At 51.3% G+C, this 19876-nt stretch overlaps 1 protein-coding gene across 2 annotated transcripts in view; it reads left to right on the forward strand.

The window, feature by feature from the left end:
* HGD (homogentisate 1,2-dioxygenase) overlaps window positions 1-19876 on the forward strand; it is a 67571-nt gene that overhangs the window by 1965 nt on the left and 45730 nt on the right. The window contains exon 1 of one of the 2 annotated variants that reach the window (XM_056554344.1): window positions 14017-14154. The exons of the other annotated variant lie outside the window; for it this stretch is intronic. Coding sequence (XP_056410319.1) covers window positions 14089-14154 — 66 coding nt within the window. The 5' untranslated portion in view covers window positions 14017-14088. Of the gene's footprint in view, window positions 1-14016; window positions 14155-19876 lie in introns of those variants that run through there. 2 annotated transcript variants of the gene reach the window in all.

A 19876-nucleotide genomic window follows, 5' to 3' on the forward strand; every position in this document is an offset into this window, starting at 1 on the left:
ACCAGTTCCTATTTTTGTTGGCTGTGGCGCCCCCTGCTGGCAGGTCACCACTTCCTATTTCTGCTGGCTGTGGCGCCCCCTGCTGGCAGGTCACCACTTCCTATTTCTGCTGGCTGTGGCGCCCCCTGCTGGCAGGTCACCACTTCCTATTTCTGCTGGCTGTGGCGCCCCCTCCTGGACCCTCTGCTCTTGGTACTGATGCCCATTGATCACTATGTCAGTCCGTGTGCCCATTCCCCATCGCTTTTGTACATTGCTTGATGCCCCCACAGTGTGACTGCAGCGCCCCCATGTGTGTGAAGGTGACCTTCAGTCTTTACAGCAGCCGCCTGGCCCTAGCCCCAGCTTCCTGTTCTCTATATGTGACTGTTTTTCAGGTTTAGAGCAGTGACTGAAGGGTTAATCCAGTGAATTCCTTTTCCAGCAGACAGGGGGCTCCACTGTACCAGATGATCAGACATTCCTGGACACGTACAGAGACAGCAGTGTCCGGCAGAATTATACAGAATAAAGAAACCTAAAACACAGTGATCGGGGCCACCGGGACAACTCTGCTGCATCGTCCATGCTCAACCGGCTTGTTCCATCCATGAGGGCTCAATCACGCCTCCTGGTGGTCACAGCGGGGAGTACAACATCCGAATCCAATAGAACATAAACCAAAAGAGAAAGCTGTCACCTTGTAAATACTGTTAATTTACTGGGTACTAAGGGGAAGCATTATCCTCCAGTCACCTCCAGAGCGGCGCTCACTATTCTGCTGTTATATCCTGTCTTATCCTCCAGAGCTGCACTCACTATTCTGCTGTTACATCATGTCTTTTCCTCCAGTGCTGCACTCACTATTCTGCTGTTATACCATGTCTTATTCTTCAGAGCTGCGCTCACTATTCTGCTGTTACATCATGTCTTATCCTCTATAGCTGCACTCACTATTCTGCTGTTACATCATGTCTTATCCTCCAGAGCTGCACTCGCTATTCTGCTGTTACATCAGGTCTTATCCTCCAGAGCTGGACTCACTATTCTGCTGTTACATCATGTCTTATGCTCCAAAGCTGCACTCCCTATTCTGCTGTTACATCAGGTCTTGTCCTCCAGAGCTGCACTCACTATTCTGCTCATACATCATGTCTTATTCTTCAGAGCTGCACTCACTATTCTGCTCATACATCATGTCTTATTCTTCAGAGCTGCACTCACTATTCTGCTGTTACATCATGTCTTATTCATCAGAGCTGCGCTCACTATTCTGCTGTTACATCATGTCTTATCCTCCAGAGCTGCACTCGCTATTCTGCTGTTACATCAGGTCTTGTCCTCCAGAGCTGCACTCACTATTCTGCTCATACATCATGTCTTATCCTCCAGAGCTGCACTCACTATTCTGCTGTTACATCATGTCTTATCCTCCAGAGCTGCACTCACTATTCTGCTCATACATCATGTCTTATTCTTCAGAGCTGCACTCACTATTCTCCTTTTACATAATTTCTTATCCTCTAGTCACATTCAGAGCTGCACTCACTATTCTGCTGTTACATGTCTAATCCTCCAGTCACCTCCAGAGCTGCACTCACTATTCTGCTGTTACAACTCATCTTGCAGATATTGCCCTGTATTTGTCAGTGCACACAGCAGAATCCCATGTGCAGCTTTGAATGTGACCTGAGCATTACATCTACCAGAACTGAAGCTTGGTGTATGATTTGAGAGTGTGTGTGTATATATATATATATATAATGCGAGTGTGGTGATGATCCTCGGCCCTGGAGAGTGTTCACACAGGAGACCCCGGAGATTGTTGATACTCGGCCCTGGAGAGTGTTCACACAGGAGACCCCGGAGATCTTGATCCTCGGCCCTGGAGAGTGTTCACACAGGAGACCCTGGAGATGTTGATCCTCAGCCCTGGAGAGTGTTCACACAGGAGACCCCGGAGATGTTGATCCTCGGCCCTGGAGAGTGTCCACACAGGAGACCCCGGAGATGTTGATCCTCGGCCCTGGAGAGTGTCCACACAGGAGACCCCAGAGATGTTGATCCTTGGCCCTGGAGAGCGTTCACACAGGAGACCCCGGAGATGTTGATCCTCAGCCCTGGAGAGTGTTCACACAGGAGACCCCGGAGATGTTGATCCTCAGCCCTGGAGAGTGTTCACACAGGAGACCCCAGAGATGTTGATCCTCAGCCCTGGAGAGTGTTCACACAGGAGACCCCGGAGATGCTGATCCTCGGCCCTGGAGAGTGTTCACACAGGAGACCCCGGAGATGTTGATCCTCAGCCCTGGAGAGTGTTCACACAGGAGACCCCGGAGATGTTGATCCTCAGCCCTGGAGAGTGTTCACACAGGAGACCCCGGAGATGTTGATCCTCGGCCCTGGAGAGTGTTCACACAGGAGACCCCGGAGATGTTGATCCTCGGCCCTGGAGAGTATTCACACAGGAGACCCCGGAGATGTTGATCCTCAGCCCTGGAGAGTGTTCACACAGGAGACCCCGGAAATGTTGATCCTCAGCCCTGGAGAGTGTTCACACAGGAGACCCTGGAGATGTTGATCCTCGGCCCTGGAGAGTGTTCACACAGGAGACCCCGGAGATGTTGATCCTGGAGAGTGTTCACACAGGAGACACCGGAGATGTTGATCCTCGGCCCTGGAGAGTGTTCACACAGGAGACCCCGGAGATGTTGATCCTCGGCCCTGGAGAGTGTTCACACAGGAGACCCCGGAGATGTTGATCCTGGAGAGTGTTCACACAGGAGACCCCGGAGATGTTGATCCTCAGCCCTGGAGAGTGTTCACACAGGAGACCCCCAAAGATGTTGATCCTCGGCCCTGGAGAGTGTTCACACAGGAGACCCTGAAGATGTTGATCCTGGAGAGTGTTCACACAGGAGACCCCGGAGATGTTGATCCTCAGCCCTGGAGAGTGTTCACACAGGAGACCCCGGAGATGTTGATCTTCAGCCCTGGAGAGTGTTCACACAGGAGACCCCGGAGATGCTGATCCTCGGCCCTGGAGAGTGTTCACACAGGAGACCCCGGAGATGCTGATCCTCGGCCCTGGAGAGTGTTCACACAGGAGACCCCAGAGATGTTGATCCTCGGCCCTGGAGAGTGTTCACACAGGAAACCCTGGAGATGTTGATCCTCAGCCCTGGAGAGTGTTCACACAGGAAACCCTGGAGATGTTGATCCTCGGCCCTGGAGAGTGTTCACACAGGAGACCCCAGAGATGTTGATCCTCGGCCCTGGAGAGTGTTCACACAGGAGACCCCGGAGATGTTGATCCTCAGCCCTGGAGAGTGTTCACACAGGAAACCCTGGAGATGTTGATCCTCGCCCCTGGAGAGTGTTCACACAGGAGACCCCAGAGATGTTGATCCTCGGCCCTGGAGAGTGTTCACACAGGAGACCCCGGAGATGCTGATCCTCGGCCCTGGAGAGTGTTCACACAGGAGACCCCAGAGATATTGATCTTCGGCCCTGGAGAGTGTTCACACAGGAGACCCCGGAGATGTTGATCCTCAGCCCTGGAGAGTGTTCACACAGGAAACCCTGGAGATGTTGATCCTCGGCCCTGGAGAGTGTTCACACAGGAGACCCCGGAGATGCTGATCCTCGGCCCTGGAGAGTGTTCACACAGGAGACCCCCGGAGATGTTGATCCTCGGCCCAGGAGAGTGTTCACACAGGAGACCCTGGAGATGTTGATCCTCGGCCCTGGAGAGTGTTCACACAGGAGACCCCGGAGATGTTGATCCTCGGCCCTGGAGAGTGTTCACACAGGAGACCCGGGAGATGTTGATCCTCGGCCCTGGAGAGTGTTCACACAGGAGACCCCGGAGATGTTGATCCTCGGCCCTGGAGAGTGTTCACACAGGAGACCCCAGAGATGTTAATCCTCGGCCCTGGAGAGTGGTCACACAGGAGACCCCAGAGATGTTGTTCCTCGGCCCTGGAGAGTGTTCACACAGGAGACCCCGGAGATGTTGATCCTCGGCCCTGGAGAGTGTTCACACAGGAGACCCCAGAGATGTTGATCCTCGGCCCTGGAGAGTGTTCACACAGGAGACCCCCAAAGATGTTGATCCTCGGCCCTGGAGAGTGTTCACACAGGAGACCCTGAAGATGTTGATCCTGGAGAGTGTTCACACAGGAGACCCCGGAGATGTTGATCCTCGGCCCTGGAGAGTGTTCACACAGGAGACCCCGGAGATGTTGATCCTCGGCCCTGGAGAGTGTTCACACAGGAGACCCCGGAGATGTTGATCCTCGGCCTTGGAGAGTGTTCACACAGGAGACCCCGGAGATTGTTGATACTCGGCCCTGGAGAGTGTTCACACAGGAGATCCCAGAGATGTTGATCCTCGGCCCTGGAGAGTGTTCACACAGGAGACCCCGGAGATCTTGATCCTCAGCCCTGGAGAGTGTTCACACAGGAGACCCCGGAGATGTTGATCCTCGGCCCTGGAGAGTGTTCACACAGGAGATCCCAGAGATGTTGATCCTCGGCCCTGGAGAGTGTTCACACAGGAGACCCCGGAGATCTTGATCCTCGGCCCTGGAGAGTGTTCACACAGGAGACCCCGGAGATGTTGATCCTCAGCCCTGGAGAGTGTTCACACAGGAGACCCCGGAGATGTTGATCCTCGGCCCTGGAGAGTGTCCACACAGGAGACCCCAGAGATGTTGATCCTCGGCCCTAGAGAGTGTTCACACAGGAGACCACGGTGATGTTGATCCTCGGCCCTGGAGAGCGTTCACACAGGAGACCCCGGAGATGTTGATCCTCAGCCCTGGAGAGTGTTCACACAGGAGACCCCGGAGATGTTGATCCTCGGCCCTGGAGAGTGTTCACACAGGAGACCCCGGAGATGTTGATCCTCGGCCTTGGAGAGTGTTCACACAGGAGACCCCGGAGATTGTTGATACTCGGCCCTGGAGAGTGTTCACACAGGAGATCCCAGAGATGTTGATCCTCGGCCCTGGAGAGTGTTCACACACGAGACCCCGGAGATCTTGATCCTCAGCCCTGGAGAGTGTTCACACAGTAGACCCCGGAGATGTTGATCCTCGGCCCTGGAGAGTGTTCACACAGGAGATCCCAGAGATGTTGATCCTCGGCCCTGGAGAGTGTTCACACAGGAGACCCCGGAGATCTTGATCCTCGGCCCTGGAGAGTGTTCACACAGGAGACCCCGGAGATGTTGATCCTCAGCCCTGGAGAGTGTTCACACAGGAGACCCCGGAGATGTTGATCCTCGGCCCTGGAGAGTGTCCACACAGGAGACCCCAGAGATGTTGATCCTCGGCCCTAGAGAGTGTTCACACAGGAGACCACGGTGATGTTGATCCTCGGCCCTGGAGAGCGTTCACACAGGAGACCCCGGAGATGTTGATCCTCAGCCCTGGAGAGTGTTCACACAGGAGACCCCGGAGATGTTGATCCTCAGCCCTGGAGAGTGTTCACACAGGAGACCCCAGAGATGTTGATCCTCAGCCCTGGAGAGTGTTCACACAGGAGACCCCGGAGATGCTGATCCTCGGCCCTGGAGAGTGTTCACACAGGAGACCCCGGAGATGTTGATCCTCAGCCCTGGAGAGTGTTCACACAGGAGACCCCGGAGATGTTGATCATCGGCCCTGGAGAGTGTTCACACAGGAGACCCCGGAGATGTTGATCCTCAGCCCTGGAGAGTGTTCACACAGGAGACCCCGGAAATGTTGATCCTCAGCCCTGGAGAGTGTTCACACAGGAGACCCTGGAGATGTTGATCCTCGGCCCTGGAGAGTGTTCACACAGGAGACCCCGGAGATGTTGATCCTGGAGAGTGTTCACACAGGAGACACCGGAGATGTTGATCCTCGGCCCTGGAGAGTGTTCACACAGGAGACCCCGGAGATGTTGATCCTCGGCCCTGGAGAGTGTTCACACAGGAGACCCCGGAGATGTTGATCCTGGAGAGTGTTCACACAGGAGACTCCGGAGATGTTGATCCTCAGCCCTGGAGAGTGTTCACACAGGAGACCCCCAAAGATGTTGATCCTCGGCCCTGGAGAGTGTTCACACAGGAGACCCTGAAGATGTTGATCCTGGAGAGTGTTCACACAGGAGACCCCGGAGATGTTGATCCTCAGCCCTGGAGAGTGTTCACACAGGAGACCCCGGAGATGTTGATCTTCAGCCCTGGAGAGTGTTCACACAGGAGACCCCGGAGATGCTGATCCTCGGCCCTGGAGAGTGTTCACACAGGAGACCCCGGAGATGCTGATCCTCGGCCCTGGAGAGTGTTCACACAGGAGACCCCAGAGATGTTGATCCTCGGCCCTGGAGAGTGTTCACACAGGAAACCCTGGAGATGTTGATCCTCAGCCCTGGAGAGTGTTCACACAGGAAACCCTGGAGATGTTGATCCTCGGCCCTGGAGAGTGTTCACACAGGAGACCCCAGAGATGTTGATCCTCGGCCCTGGAGAGTGTTCACACAGGAGACCCCGGAGATGTTGATCCTCAGCCCTGGAGAGTGTTCACACAGGAGACCCCGGAGATGTTGATCCTCAGCCCTGGAGAGTGTTCACACAGGAGACCCCGGAGATGTTGATCATCGGCCCTGAAGAGTGTTCACACAGGAGACCCCGGAGATGTTGATCCTCAGCCCTGGAGAGTGTTCACACAGGAGACCCCGGAAATGTTGATCCTCAGCCCTGGAGAGTGTTCACACAGGAGACCCTGGAGATGTTGATCCTCGGCCCTGGAGAGTGTTCACACAGGAGACCCCGGAGATGTTGATCCTGGAGAGTGTTCACACAGGAGACACCGGAGATGTTGATCCTCGGCCCTGGAGAGTGTTCACACAGGAGACCCCGGAGATGTTGATCCTCGGCCCTGGAGAGTGTTCACACAGGAGACCCCGGAGATGTTGATCCTGGAGAGTGTTCACACAGGAGACCCCGGAGATGTTGATCGTCAGCCCTGGAGAGTGTTCACACAGGAGACCCCCAAAGATGTTGATCCTCGGCCCTGGAGAGTGTTCACACAGGAGACCCTGAAGATGTTGATCCTGGAGAATGTTCACACAGGAGACCCCGGAGATGTTGATCCTCAGCCCTGGAGAGTGTTCACACAGGAGACCCCGGAGATGTTGATCTTCAGCCCTGGAGAGTGTTCACACAGGAGACCCCGGAGATGCTGATCCTCGGCCCTGGAGAGTGTTCACACAGGAGACCCCGGAGATGCTGATCCTCGGCCCTGGAGAGTGTTCACACAGGAGACCCCAGAGATGTTGATCCTCGGCCCTGGAGAGTGTTCACACAGGAAACCCTGGAGATGTTGATCCTCAGCCCTGGAGAGTGTTCACACAGGAAACCCTGGAGATATTGATCCTCGGCCCTGGAGAGTGTTCACACAGGAGACCCCAGAGATGTTGATCCTCGGCCCTGGAGAGTGTTCACACAGGAGACCCCGGAGATGTTGATCCTCAGCCCTGGAGAGTGTTCACACAGGAAACCCTGGAGATGTTGATCCTCGGCCCTGGAGAGTGTTCACACAGGAGACCCCAGAGATGTTGATCCTCGGCCCTGGAGAGTGTTCACACAGGAGACCCCGGAGATGCTGATCCTCGGCCCTGGAGAGTGTTCACACAGGAGACCCCGGAGATGCTGATCCTCGGCCCTGGAGAGTGTTCACACAGGAGACCCCAGAGATGTTGATCCTCGGCCCTGGAGAGTGTTCACACAGGAGACCCCGGAGATGTTGATCCTCAGCCCTGGAGAGTGTTCACACAGGAAACCCTGGAGATGTTGATCCTCGGCCCTGGAGAGTGTTCACACAGGAGACCCCGGAGATGCTGATCCTCGGCCCTGGAGAGTGTTCACACAGGAGACCCCCGGAGATGTTGATCCTCGGCCCAGGAGAGTGTTCACACAGGAGACCCCGGAGATGTTGATCCTCGGCCCTGGAGAGTGTTCACACAGGAGACCCCGGAGATGTTGATCCTCGGCCCTGGAGAGTGTTCACACAGGAGACCCCGGAGATGTTGATCCTCGGCCCTGGAGAGTGTTCACACAGGAGACCCCAGAAATGTTAATCCTCGGCCCTGGAGAGTGGTCACACAGGAGACCCCAGAGATGTTGTTCCTCGGCCCTGGAGAGTGTTCACACAGGAGACCCCGGAGATGTTGATCCTCAGCCCTGGAGAGTGTTCACACAGGAGACCCCAGAGATGTTGATCCTCGGCCCTGGAGAGTGTTCACACAGGAGACCCCCAAAGATGTTGATCCTCGGCCCTGGAGAGTGTTCACACAGGAGACCCTGAAGATGTTGATCCTGGAGAGTGTTCACACAGGAGACCCCGGAGATGTTGATCCTCGGCCCTGGAGAGTGTTCACACAGGAGACCCCGGAGATGTTGATCCTCAGCCCTGGAGAGTGTTCACACAGGAGACCCTGGAGATGTTCATCTTCAGCCCTGGAGAGTGTTCACACAGGAGACCCCGGAGATGCTGATCCTCGGCCCTGGAGAGTGTTCACACAGGAGACCCCGGAGATGTTGATCCTCAGCCCTGGAGAGTGTTCACACAGGAGACCCTGGAGATGTTGATCCTCGGCCCTGGAGAGTGTTCACACAGGAGACCCTGGAGATGTTGATCCTCGGCCCTGGAGAGTGTTCACACAGGAGACCCTGGAGATGTTGATCCTCGGCCCTGGAGAGTGTTCACACAGGAGACCCCAGAGATGTTGATCCTCGGCCCTGGAGAGTGTTCACACAGGAGACCCCGGAGATGTTGATCCTCGGCCCTGGAGAGTGTTCACACAGGAGATCCCAGAGATGTTGATCCTCGGCCCTGGAGAGTGTTCACACAGGAGACCCCGGAGATCTTGATCCTCGGCCCTGGAGAGTGTTCACACAGGAAACCCTGGAGATGTTGATCCTCGGCCCTGGAGAGTGTTCACACAGGAAACCCTGGAGATGTTGATCCTCGGCCCTGGAGAGTGTTCACACAGGAGACCCCGGAGATGTTGATCCTCGGCCCTGGAGAGTGTTCACACAGGAGACCCCGGAGATGTTGATCCTCAGCCCTGGAGAGTGTTCACACAGGAAACCCTGGAGATGTTGATCCTCGGCCCTGGAGAGTGTTCACACAGGAGACCCCAGAGATGTTGATCCTCGGCCCTGGAGAGTGTTCACACAGGAGACCCCGGAGATGCTGATCCTCGGCCCTGGAGAGTGTTCACACAGGAGACCCCGGAGATGTTGATCCTCGGCCCTGGAGAGTGTTCACACAGGAGACCCCGGAGATGTTGATCCTCAGCCCTGGAGAGTGTTCACACAGGAAACCCTGGAGATGTTGATCCTCGGCCCTGGAGAGTGTTCACACAGGAGACCCCGGAGATGCTGATCCTCGGCCCTGGAGAGTGTTCACACAGGAGACCCCAGAGATGTTGATCCTCGGCCCAGGAGAGTGTTCACACAGGAGACCCCGGAGATGTTGATCCTCGGCCCAGGAGAGTGTTCACACAGGAGACCCCGGAGATGTTGATCCTCGGCCCTGGAGAGTGTTCACACAGGAGACCCCGGAGATGTTGATCCTCGGCCTTGGAGAGTGTTCACACAGGAGACCCCAGAGATGTTAATCCTCGGCCCTGGAGAGTGGTCACACAGGAGACCCCAGAGATGTTGTTCCTCGGCCCTGGAGAGTGTTCACACAGGAGACCCCGGAGATGTTGATTCTCGGCCCTGGAGAGTGTTCACACAGGAGACCCCAGAGATGTTGATCCTCGGCCCTGGAGAGTGTTCACACAGGAGACCCCCAAAGATGTTGATCCTCGGCCCTGGAGAGTGTTCACACAGGAGACCCTGAAGATGTTGATCCTGGAGAGTGTTCACACAGGAGACCCCGGAGATGTTGATCCTCGGCCCTGGAGAGTGTTCACACAGGAGACCCCGGAGATGTTGATCCTCAGCCCTGGAGAGTGTTCACACAGGAGACCCTGGAGATGTTGATCTTCAGCCCTGGAGAGTGTTCACACAGGAGACCCCGGAGATGCTGATCCTCGGCCCTGGAGAGTGTTCACACAGGAGACCCCGGAGATGTTGATCCTCAGCCCTGGAGAGTGTTCACACAGGAGACCCTGGAGATGTTGATCCTCGGCCCTGGAGAGTGTTCACACAGGAGACCCTGGAGATGTTGATCCTCGGCCCTGGAGAGTGTTCACACAGGAGACCCCGGAGATGTTGATCCTCGGCCCTGGAGAGTGTTCACACAGGAGACCCCGGAGATTGTTGATACTCGGCCCTGGAGAGTGTTCACACAGGAGATCCCAGAGATGTTGATCCTCGGCCCTGGAGAGTGTTCACACAGGAGACCCCGGAGATCTTGATCCTCAGCCCTGGAGAGTGTTCACACAGGAGACCCCGGAGATGTTGATCCTCGGCCCTGGAGAGTGTTCACACAGGAGATCCCAGAGATGTTGATCCTCGGCCCTGGAGAGTGTTCACACAGGAGACCCCGGAGATCTTGATCCTCGGCCCTGGAGAGTGTTCACACAGGAGACCCCGGAGATGTTGATCCTCAGCCCTGGAGAGTGTTCACACAGGAGACCCCGGAGATGTTGATCCTCGGCCCTGGAGAGTGTCCACACAGGAGACCCCAGAGATGTTGATCCTCGGCCCTAGAGAGTGTTCACATAGGAGACCACGGTGATGTTGATCCTCGGCCCTGGAGAGCGTTCACACAGGAGACCCCGGAGATGTTGATCCTCAGCCCTGGAGAGTGTTCACACAGGAGACCCCGGAGATGTTGATCCTCAGCCCTGGAGAGTGTTCACACAGGAGACCCCGGAGATGTTGATCCTCAGCCCTGGAGAGTGTTCACACAGGAGACCCCAGAGATGTTGATCCTCAGCCCTGGAGAGTGTTCACACAGGAGACCCCGGAGATGCTGATCCTCGGCCCTGGAGAGTGTTCACACAGGAGACCCCGGAGATGTTGATCCTCAGCCCTGGAGAGTGTTCACACAGGAGACCCCGGAGATGTTGATCCTCGGCCCTGGAGAGTGTTCACACAGGAGACCCCGGAGATGTTGATCCTCAGCCCTGGAGAGTGTTCACACAGGAGACCCCGGAAATGTTGATCCTCAGCCCTGGAGAGTGTTCACACAGGAGACCCTGGAGATGTTGATCCTCGGCCCTGGAGAGTGTTCACACAGGAGACCCCGGAGATGTTGATCCTGGAGAGTGTTCACACAGGAGACACCGGAGATGTTGATCCTCGGCCCTGGAGAGTGTTCACACAGGAGACCCCGGAGATGTTGATCCTCGTCCCTGGAGAGTGTTCACACAGGAGACCCCGGAGATGTTGATCCTGGAGAGTGTTCACACAGGAGACCCCGGAGATGTTGATCCTCAGCCCTGGAGAGTGTTCACACAGGAGACCCCCAAAGATGTTGATCCTCGGCCCTGGAGAGTGTTCACACAGGAGACCCTGAAGATGTTGATCCTGGAGAGTGTTCACACAGGAGACCCCGGAGATGTTGATCCTCAGCCCTGGAGAGTGTTCACACAGGAGACCCCGGAGATGTTGATCTTCAGCCCTGGAGAGTGTTCACACAGGAGACCCCGGAGATGCTGATCCTCGGCCCTGGAGAGTGTTCACACAGGAGACCCCGGAGATGCTGATCCTCGGCCCTGGAGAGTGTTCACACAGGAGACCCCAGAGATGTTGATCCTCGGCCCTGGAGAGTGTTCACACAGGAAACCCTGGAGATGTTGATCCTCAGCCCTGGAGAGTGTTCACACAGGAAACCCTGGAGATGTTGATCCTCGGCCCTGGAGAGTGTTCACACAGGAGACCCCAGAGATGTTGATCCTCGGCCCTGGAGAGTGTTCACACAGGAGACCCCGGAGATGTTGATCCTCAGCCCTGGAGAGTGTTCACACAGGAAACCCTGGAGATGTTGATCCTCGGCCCTGGAGAGTGTTCACACAGGAGACCCCAGAGATGTTGATCCTCGGCCCTGGAGAGTGTTCACACAGGAGACCCCGGAGATGCTGATCCTCGGCCCTGGAGAGTGTTCACACAGGAGACCCCAGAGATGTTGATCCTCGGCCCTGGAGAGTGTTCACACAGGAGACCCCGGAGATGTTGATCCTCAGCCCTGGAGAGTGTTCACACAGGAAACCCTGGAGATGTTGATCCTCGGCCCTGGAGAGTGTTCACACAGGAGACCCCGGAGATGCTGATCCTCGGCCCTGGAGAGTGTTCACACAGAAGACCCCCGGAGATGTTGATCCTCGGCCCAGGAGAGTGTTCACACAGGAGACCCTGGAGATGTCGATCCTCGGCCCTGGAGAGTGTTCACACAGGAGACCCCGGAGATGTTGATCCTCGGCCCTGGAGAGTGTTCACACAGGAGACCCCGGAGATGTTGATCCTCGGCCCTGGAGAGTGTTCACACAGGAGACCCCGGAGATGTTGATCCTCGGCCCTGGAGAGTGTTCACACAGGAGACCCCAGAGATGTTAATCCTCGGCCCTGGAGAGTGGTCACACAGGAGACCCCAGAGATGTTGTTCCTCGGCCCTCGAGAGTGTTCACACAGGAGACCCCGGAGATGTTGATCCTCGGCCCTGGAGAGTGTTCACACAGGAGACCCCAGAGATGTTGATCCTCGGCCCTGGAGAGTGTTCACACAGGAGACCCCCAAAGATGTTGATCCTCGGCCCTGGAGAGTGTTCACACAGGAGACCCTGAAGATGTTGATCCTGGAGAGTGTTCACACAGGAGACCCCGGAGATGTTGATCCTCGGCCTTGGAGAGTGTTCACACAGGAGACCCCGGAGATGTTGATCCTCAGCCCTGGAGAGTGTTCACACAGGAGACCCTGGAGATGTTGATCTTCAGCCCTGGAGAGTGTTCACACAGGAGACCCCGGAGATGCTGATCCTCGGCCCTGGAGAGTGTTCACACAGGAGACCCCGGAGATGTTGATCCTCGGCCCTGGAGAGTGTTCACACAGGAGACCCTGGAGATGTTGATCCTCGGCCCTGGAGAGTGTTCACACAGGAGACCCTGGAGATGTTGATCCTCGGCCCTGGAGAGTGTTCACACAGGAGACCCCGGAGATGTTGATCCTCAGCCCTGGAGAGTGTTCACACAGGAGACCCCGGAGATGTTGATCTTCAGCCCTGGAGAGTGTTCACACAGGAGACCCCGGAGATGCTGATCCTCGGCCCTGGAGAGCGTTCACACAGGAGACCCCGGAAATGTTGATCCTCAGCCCTGGAGAGTGTTCACACAGGAGACCCCGGAGATGTTGATCTTCAGCCCTGGAGAGTGTTCACACAGGAGACCCCGGAGATGTTGATCCTCAGCCCTGGAGAGTGTTCACACAGGAGACCCTGGAGATGTTGATCCTCGGCCCTGGAGAGTGTTCACACAGGAGACCCCGGAGATGTTGATCCTCGGCCCTGGTCCGTGTTCACACAGGAGACCCCGGAGATGTTGATCCTCGGCCCTGGACCGTGTTCACACAGGAGACCCCGGTGATGTTGATCCTCAGCCCTGGAGAGTGTTCACACAGGAGACCCCGGAGATGTTGATCCTCGGCCCTGGAGAGTGTTCACACAGGAGACCCCGGAGATGTTGATCCTCGGCCCTGGAGAGTGTTCACACAGGAGACACCGGAGATGTTGATCCTCGGCCCTGGAGAGTGTCCACACAGGAGACCCCGGAGATGTTGATCCTCAGCCCTGGAGAGTGTTCACACAGGAGACCCCGGAGATGTTGATCCTGGAGATTGTTCACACATTAGACCCCGGAGATGTTGATCCTCGGCCCTGGAGAGTGTTCACACAGGAGACCCCAGAGATGTTGATCCTCAGCCCTGGAGAGTGTTCACACAGGAGACCCCGGAGATGTTGATCCTGGAGATTGTTCACACAGGAGACCCCGGAGATGTTGATCCTCGGCCCTGGAGAGTGTTCACACAGGAGACACCGGAGATGTTGAGCTCTGCTATGTCAGTGACCGCGCACACACACAGGATTGTGTAACCTATAATCACATCCACATTGAGCCGCTGGTTAAATGTTTGCAGAGAAGAAATCAGCAGCACAGAGAGCGGAGCGCAGACCCGACATGGCAGAGCTCAAGGTAGGGCCTGATGGGTGTGCTGGTACTTGTGGTGCACCGCTTCTATTATAGGTTCCCTTCTCTTTGTGTTTCCATCTCCTGCTGAGGATACAACTGTATTAATCCCATATAATGTGCAGCAGATCCCAGACTGAGACATTGTAACAAACCAGCAGCGGCTGATGTGTGTAAAAGGTTTTCATTCACTGACAGGAAGCGGAGGTACAATGATGAGGTTAATAATTCTTCTTTCATGCACTGATGAATCTCTTTAGTCCGTATTGTCTACGGATGTACAGGATCTCTGCTTGTTGTCAGTGAATAGAGAACCGCTTAGAGTTAATACTTTTCACAGTTCAGGGTATTTAAAATGTACAGGCGCCAATCATGGGTGTCCCCAAAAATGATGGTGACATCTGTCCACAAGATGGCGGTATTATGGGCACTAATAGCACAGATGTATATAATAGATGTGACCTGCAGTCCTATGTAACACCACAGATAAAACAGTGATAACTCTCTGAGTACAGATAATGTATAGATGTGACCTGCAGTCCTATGTAACACCACAGATAACACAGTGATAACTCTGAGTACAGATAATGTATAGATGTGACCTGCAGTCCTATGTAACACCACAGATAACAGTGATAACTCTCTGAGTACAGATAATGTATAGATGTGACCTGCAGTCCTATGTAACACCACAGATAACAGTGATAACTCTCTGAGTACAGATAATGTATAGATGTGACCTGCAGTCCTATGTAACACCACAGATAACACAGTGATATCTCTCTGAGTACAGATAATGTATAGATGTGACCTGCAGTCCTATGTAACACCACAGATAACAGTGATAACTCTCTGAGTACAGATAATGTATAGATGTGACCTGCAGTCCTATGTAACACCACAGATAACACAGTGATAACTCTGAGTACAGATAATGTATAGATGTGACCTGCAGTCCTATGTAACACCACAGATAACAGTGATAACTCTCTGAGTACAGATAATGTATAGATGTGACCTGCAGTCCTATGTAACACCACAGATAACAGTGATAACTCTCTGAGTACAGATAATGTATAGATGTGACCTGCAGTCCTATGTAACACCACAGATAACACAGTGATATCTCTCTGAGTACAGATAATGTATAGATGTGACCTGCAGTCCTATGTAACACCACAGATAACAGTGATAACTCTCTGAGTACAGATAATGTATAGATGTGACCTGCAGTCCTATGTAACACCACAGATAACACAGTGATAACTCTCTGAGTACAGATAATGTATAGATGTGACCTGCAGTCCTATGTAACACCACAGATAACAGTGATAACTCTCTGAGTACAGATAATGTATAGATGTGACCTGCAGTCCTATGTAACACCACAGATAACAGTGATAACTCTCTGAGTACAGATAATGTAGTAGATGTCACCTGCAGTCCTATGTAACACCACAGATAACAGTGATAACTCTCTGAGTACAGATAATGTATAGATGTGACCTGCAGTCCTATGTAACACCACAGATAACAGTGATAACTCTGAGTACAGATAATGTATAGATGTGACCTGCAGTCCTATGTAACACCACAGATAACAGTGATATCTCTCTGAGTACAGATAATGTATAGATGTGACCTGCAGTCCTATGTAACACCACAGATAACAGTGATAACTCTCTGAGTACAGATAATGTATAGATGTGACCTGCAGTCCTATGTAACACCACAGGTAACAGTGATAACTCTCTGAGTACAGATAATGTATAGATGTGACCTGCAGTCCTATGTAACACCACAGATAACACAGTGATAACTCTCTGAGTACAGATAATGTATAGATGTGACCTGCAGTCCTATGTAACACCACAGATAACAGTGATAACTCTCTGAGTACAGATAATATATAGATGTGACCTGCAGTCCTATGTAACACCACAGATAACAGTGATAACTCTCTGAGTACAGATAATGTATAGATGTAACCTGCAGTCCTATGTAACACCACAGATAACAGTGATAACTCTCTGAGTACAGATAATGTATAGATGTGACCTGCAGTCCTATGTAACACCACAGATAACACAGTGATATCTCTCTGAGTACAGATAATGTATAGATGTGACCTGCAGTCCTATGTAACACCACAGGTAACAGTGATAACTCTCTGAGTACAGATAATGTATAGATGTGACCTGCAGTCCTATGTAACACCACAGATAATAGTGATAACTCTCTGAGTACAGATAATGTATAGATGTGACCTGCAGTCCTATGTAACACCACAGATAACACAGTGATAACTCTGAGTACAGATAATGTATAGATGTGACCTGCAGTCCTATGTAACACCACAGATAACAGTGATAACTCTCTGAGTACAGATAATGTATAGATGTGACCTGCAGTCCTATGTAACACCACAGATAACACAGTGATAACTCTCTGAGTACAGATAATGTATAGATGTGACCTGCAGTCCCATGTAACACCACAGATAACACAGTGATAACTCTGAGTACAGATAATGTAGTAGATGTGACCTGCAGTCCTATGTAACACCACAGATAACAGTGATAACTCTCTGAGTACAGATAATGTATAGATGTGACTTGCAGTCCTATGTAACACCACAGATAACAGTGATAACTCTCTGAGTACAGATAATGTATAGATGTGACCTGCAGTCCTATGTAACACCACAGATAACACAGTGATAACTCTCTGAGTACAGATAATGTATAGATGTGGCCTGCAGTCCTATGTAACACCACAGATAACACAGTGATATCTCTCTGAGTACAGATAATATATAGATGTGACCTGCAGTCCTATGTAACACCACAGATAACAGTGATAACTCTCTGAGTACAGATAATGTATAGATGTGACCTGCAGTCCTATGTAACACCACAGATAACAGTGATAACTCTCTGAGTACAGATAATGTATAGATGTGACCTGCAGTCCTATGTAACACCACAGATAACAGTGATAACTCTCTGAGTACAGATAATGTATAGATGTGACCTGCAGTCCTATGTAACACCACAGATAACAGTGATAACTCTGAGTACAGATAATGTATAGATGTGACTTGCAGTCCTATGTAACACCACAGATAACAGTGATAACTCTCTGAGTACAGATAATGTATAGATGTGACCTGCAGTCCTATGTAACACCACAGATAACACAGTGATAACTCTCTGAGTACAGATAATGTATAGATGTGACCTGCAGTCCTATGTAACACCACAGATAACACAGTGATAACTCTCTGAGTACAGATAATGTATAGATGTGGCCTGCAGTCCTATGTAACACCACAGATAACACAGTGATAACTCTCTGAGTACAGATAATGTATAGATGTGACCTGCAGTCCTATGTAACACCACAGATAACAGTGATAACTCTCTGAGTACAGATAATGTATAGATGTGACCTGCAGTCCTATGTAACACCACAGATAACACAGTGATAACTCTCTGAGTACAGATAATGTAGTAGATGTGACCTGCAGTCCTATGTAACACCACAGATAACACAGTGATAACTCTCTGAGTACAGATAATATATAGATGTGACCTGCAGTCCTATGTAACACCACAGATAACACAGTGATAACTCTCTGAGTACAGATAATGTATAGATGTGACCTGCAGTCCTATGTAACACCACAGATAACACAGTGATAACTCTCTGAGTACAGATAATGTATAGATGTGACCTGCAGTCCTATGTAACACCACAGATAACAGTGATAACTCTCTGAGTACAGATAATGTATAGATGTGACCTGCAGTCCTATGTAACACCACAGATAACAGTGATAACTCTCTGAGTACAGATAATGTATAGATGTGACCTGCAGTCCTATGTAACACCACAGATAACACAGTGATAACTCTCTGAGTACAGATAATGTATAGATGTGACCTGCAGTCCTATGTAACACCACAGATAACACAGTGATAACTCTCTGAGTACAGATAATGTATAGATGTGACCTGCAGTCCTATGTAACACCACAGATAACACAGTGATAACTCTCTGAGTACAGATAATGTAGTAGATGTGACCTGCAGTCCTATGTAACACCACAGATAACACAGTGATAACTCTCTGAGTACAGATAATGTAGTAGATGTGACCTGCAGTCCTATGTAACACCACAGATAACACAGTGATAACTCTGTGAGTACAGATAATGTAGTAGATGTGACCTGCAGTCCTATGTAACACCACAGATAACACAGTGATAACTCTGAGTACAGATAATGTATAGATGTGACCTGCAGTCCTATGTAACACCACAGATAACACAGTGATAACTCTGTGAGTACAGATAATGTAGTAGATGTGACCTGCAGTCCTATGTAACACCACAGATAACAGTGATAACTCTCTGAGTACAGATAATGTGTAGATGTGACCTGCAGTCCTATGTAACACCACAGATAACACAGTGATAACTCTCTGAGTACAGATAATGTATAGATGTGACCTGCAGTCCTATGTAACACCACAGATAACAGTGATAACTCTCTGAGTACAGATAATGTATAGATGTGACCTGCAGTCCTATGTAACACCACAGATAACACAGTGATAACTCTCTGAGTACAGATAATGTGTAGATGTGACCTGCAGTCCTATGTAACACCACAGATAACACAGTGATAACTCTCTGAGTACAGATAATGTATAGATGTGACCTGCAGTCCTATGTAACACCACAGATAACACAGTGATAACTCTCTGAGTACAGATAATGTGTAGATGTGACCTGCAGTCCTATGTAACACCACAGATAACACAGTGGCATCCTGATAAATGGGATTATAGAGGGGGTATAATGCTATTTTATAATAGAATATTATTCTAGTTCCATAACATCTGGGGAGCAGCAGAGCTTGTTGTTGCTGTTGGGGTATTCTGGGAGTTGTAGTCCACCGCTGTGCTGTGCCGGTGAGGCCTGTCTCTATCTGTGACCTTTGATGTCTGTCGGCAGAGGGCGGTGGGATGGGGGTGTTCCCAGCTCAGCCAATCACAGCCGGCGCTCCCACATCTGCCCAGATGTTCCGCCACATGGGAGATCAGCCCCAAACTTCAAACATTCCGGAGACTGTGACCCATTAACCCCTCGAGAGCCACAACCACACGACAGGAACTACAGCTGAGCCCTCCCGATATAATAATACCCCATATAACAGTGTCTGATATAATAATACCCCATATAATAGTGTCTGATATAATAATACCCCATATAATAGTGTCTGATATAATAATACCCCATATAATAGTGTCGGATATAATAATATCCCATATAATAGTGTCTGATATAATAATATCCCATATAACAGTGTCTGATATAATAATATCCCATATAATAGTGTCCGATATAATAATACCCCATATAATAATGTCTGATATAATAATACCCCATATAATAGTGTCTGATATAATAATACCCCATATAATAGTGTCTGATATAATAATACCCCATATAATAGTGTCTGATATAATAATACCCCATATAATAGTGTCTGATATAATAATACCCCATATAATAGTGTCTGATATAATAATACCCCATATAATAGTGTCTGATATAATAATACCCCATATAATAGTGTCTGATATAATAATACCCCATATAATAGTGTCTGATATAATAATACCCCATATAATAGTGTCTGATATAATAATACCCCATATA

Source organism: Hyla sarda, unplaced genomic scaffold, assembly GCF_029499605.1.
Source record: "Hyla sarda isolate aHylSar1 unplaced genomic scaffold, aHylSar1.hap1 scaffold_68, whole genome shotgun sequence".
Classification (NCBI taxonomy): domain Eukaryota; kingdom Metazoa; phylum Chordata; class Amphibia; order Anura; family Hylidae; genus Hyla; species Hyla sarda.